Source organism: Saccostrea cucullata, unplaced genomic scaffold (genome assembly GCF_032062105.1).
Source record: "Saccostrea cucullata isolate Sc308-1 unplaced genomic scaffold, CSIRO_AGI_Scuc_v1 ctg8349, whole genome shotgun sequence".
Classification (NCBI taxonomy): Eukaryota; Metazoa; Mollusca; class Bivalvia; order Ostreida; family Ostreidae; genus Saccostrea; species Saccostrea cuccullata.
This window is the reverse complement of record NW_026926532.1, coordinates 10,568-14,215: the sequence shown is the minus strand read 5'-3', so window position 1 is coordinate 14,215 and position 3,648 is coordinate 10,568. Positions and strand designations below refer to the sequence as shown.

Sequence of the window (3,648 nt, the reverse complement as noted above, 5' to 3'; positions counted from 1 at the left end):
TACAATGTAAAGCAAATAAATGTAATCCACAGCTTCGCTTCAACTTTCAAGGACATTTTGAAAATGTTGAGGGCAAAAAATCTAAATTCTTCTACAATATTCTGTTAAAGAAAGCATAAAAAAATCCTATAATGGAAAGATTTTGGGATGAGAAATTTAAGATTGATGATTACCACTTATGGGAGAACATTTACATGGAAAAGGTCAAAAGAATATTTGATAAGAATGTGTCTGAGTTCAATTTTAAATTAATGCATAACTTACTGACCTGTAATAAGTATGTTAGTAAATGGAAAAAAAAGGCTTAAATGTAAACTGTTCGAATTGTAATGTAGAAGAGGACATTAAGCACCTTATTTTTGATTGCTTTATAGTAAAACCAATTTAGAGTAAAATAACATTGCTTTTAAACATAGATGTGCAATGGAAAGTTATAGTCATTGGTTTTCCAACGTATTGTAATAAAAATACCTTCTTTTTAAACAATACATTGTCCTTCATTGCCTTCAAAATATATAAATATAAAATGAAATGTAGACTTTTAAATGAGGATGTGACTAGTGAGGGTTTATTGTGTTTCTTAAAAAATGCACTTACTCAGTTCTATTTCATAACAAAATTATCAAAAACTATTGTATGTAATTTTGATATCATCAGAGAACTTATGAAATTTGATATCATCAGAGAAATTATGAAATTATATATTATATATTGATCCAAAGGTGACCTGGCCTTTGGGGACTACTTTCGTAGGGGGAAAAGTGGACTCTTGTGCGTTGGTGTCCCCCTACAACTATTTCTTATGTCTGTTTTTTTTCCTTAATGCTATATGTACATGAAAATGTATAAAGTACAAGTATGTGGAATATTGTATTTTTTATATATACAAATAACTGTATCTTTTTTTCAATAGTTCTAGAATGTACTTACTCAGTACAAGTATGTGGAATATTGTATTATTTATATATACAAATAACTGTATTTTTTCAAAGGCTATATTTTATTGAAGTGTGGACATCTGAATATATGTATATCAAAAATCAAATTTAATCAATTATTTCTATCTGATCCAGGGAGCCCCTGGCACCCCAGGTGAAGATATATTAGGAGGGCCTCCGCGGAGGTATTACCTCCACTTTTTTTTGTTAATTATTATTGAAATAAAATTGGGGAAAAAAAAATCCGGAATAAAAAATAGAACAATTTACAATTATTTTGATCTGACTTACATATCTGGTGTATCGTATCATATATACTGAAAGGAAAAAGAAACGCAGGGTAAACTTTTGAGATGAATTAGATTTGTTTTTCTTAAAATATTTTTTAGTTTTCCTATCTAACTTTTAAAATCATCTTTCAAAAAGACATAACGAAATTCTCATTTGATTTTGTCCAATTATTCATGAGTTATTGAAGCTCAAATGACAATACCCCCCAAAATTGAAAATCGAAAACTCTTATTATCTTCAATGTCCATCTCGTGCATCTGTCAGAGTCTTATTCCTCCTTTGCATGGAATTTCATCAGAGTGTTCATCTTTCAAACCCTGGCTATATTTAGCATGGGTAACCACGCAAAAAAATAAGTCAAACGGCGCGCGCATGCGCCAGTGAGATGAATACAACAGTAAGTTGACTGGCTCAAAAAACCAAATTGCGGAATTGTTTTCTTTCAAATTTCGTATGAATGTAATGATTATAATCGTCGTCTCTATAAATGGCCGTTTCTGTGGTATTAAAGTGGCGATTTAAGATATGGCAGGACGAATAACACGCTCGAAACATGGCTCTGTTTCGCGTTATTGTCATCGTCACGGTTGATTGAAAACCACTCCAGACCCTCTCTGACTACAGGTAACACGATTTATGGGGGAAAATTTACAAGAGACTGCTTTGTAAACAGTTGTTGCCTTTTTCATTAATTAGGCAATTCGAAAACAAGACCCTATTGAACTTCCGTAAACTGTGCCAAGATTGCAAGAAATTCATGTCTCTTAATATTGAAAAACGATGTACATACCTCATATGCATCAAATAATGCCACAAGATTTGTTGACAAACTCGTCGTTATCAAATTGCACGCGTTTTGGGCTTTTTAGCGTTTTCCCTACGTGACGTCATAAATTTTACGGTTGAGTAATTCTGAATACTGATTTTGATGCACCGTAACTAAATTTCTGTTCTGACCAATTTTCGTAATTTTCGGTCATGTGGTCAAATTTTTATCGAAAATTATACTACCCTGCGTTTCTTTTTCCTTTCAGTATATATCCGTGTCCTCCATGGTGACGTGAGTCAGTATGTTCATCTGTAGACGGCGTATCAGTAAGTGATCCCAGCCAGGACTAATGACACACTTCTCTCCAGGTTCTCTGTTGTATCTCCTTGTTCTCAGGTACACACTGGCTGTGTCATAACTACTGTAAAAGAATGGTGTAACATTGTTTATTAATGCTATCCTATACATTGTCTCATCCTTTGTGTCCTCTGTTATCTTGTCCTGATCTTCCCAAAGGTAATCACGTGACTTCAGCCTGTCCAGAGTCTTCTGTGCTTCCTCACGTGTTACAGGATTCTCTTTAAGGTACATTATCTGTCGTATCTCATTAAGCATGTCCAGCCACTCTGTGTCAGTGAAGTCAGGAGGACCGGAGTCAGAACACAGAAAACATAATAACACGAACACCTCGTCATCAGTCAGGGTGGAGAACTGATCTACAAAATAAACGGATTAATTTTATTATTCCTGAGATGAAAATTTCCTTTCGCTAGCGTAAAAATTATTATAGTGTGATGTTAAAAAGTTTTATAAACTAAAAATTATATATTTTTTCCGATTGTACATTCAACATGTTCAAGGTTAAACTTTACCCTACCACTCCCCCAACAAATTAACACAAGTAAAAAACTTATTTTTTTTTTATAATAAACTAATTTCATTACATTGCCACTCCATAAGGAGAAATGCATTTATTTTATATAAAATATAGAAAATATAATCGTTTTAAAAAACCTCAAAAGATGTACAGAGAGCGTTGTTTAAACTTCAAACATTCCTTTACCGAAATATCATATATAAAAGAGATTTCATGCTTTATATTTATTGCAGTTAAATTATAGGATTTCCACTAATAGATAGCAGTCGTTATATAGAGTGGGGGGGAGGGGGGATGTCGTAAGTTACTTTTACTTTTTTCAACAATAATTATTGTACATACCAGATAGTCTTGTCTTCCATAGATTGTAATTATAATCTCCCAAACAATGTGAATTGTTACCTGCAAAAGAAATGAAAAAGAAAGGTGCTTCTCAGAATTGTAAATTTTAATATCCCCATTGTAGTCTTGCATCTTCAGATATAATTTGTTAGAAGTTTGAGCTTGTAGTGCCAGTCGTGTCCTCTTTTCCATCCTACATATATTTAAGGGGGGCTTAACGTTCTTTGAAAATAATTTAGAATAAATATTTACTTAGATAAAACGAGGCCCAAGGGCTACATCGCTAACCAGAGTACTTTGGACAGGAAAAAAGGCACAAATCAGTATTATATTAGAAAAAAGTTCCAGGGTTATAAGTAATTCCAAACCATTTGCATATGCTTTCATTTTGACATAAGAAATGCTACACTTAACTACGTACAATATTGATT

The 3,648-nt window shown here is 32.8% G+C and overlaps 1 protein-coding gene across 1 annotated transcript; it reads right to left on the bottom strand.

Moving 5' to 3' along the window:
• Positions 1 to 2,259: 2,259 nt before the first annotated feature.
• LOC134271955 (uncharacterized) lies at positions 2,260 to 3,277 on the bottom strand (the record flags this gene model as incomplete). The annotated part of the gene is made up of 2 exons (XM_062754190.1): positions 2,260 to 2,714; positions 3,218 to 3,277. Coding segments are annotated over 2 exons (515 nt in total), but the record flags the coding sequence as incomplete, so codon positions are not given.
• Positions 3,278 to 3,648: the final 371 nt, after the last annotated feature.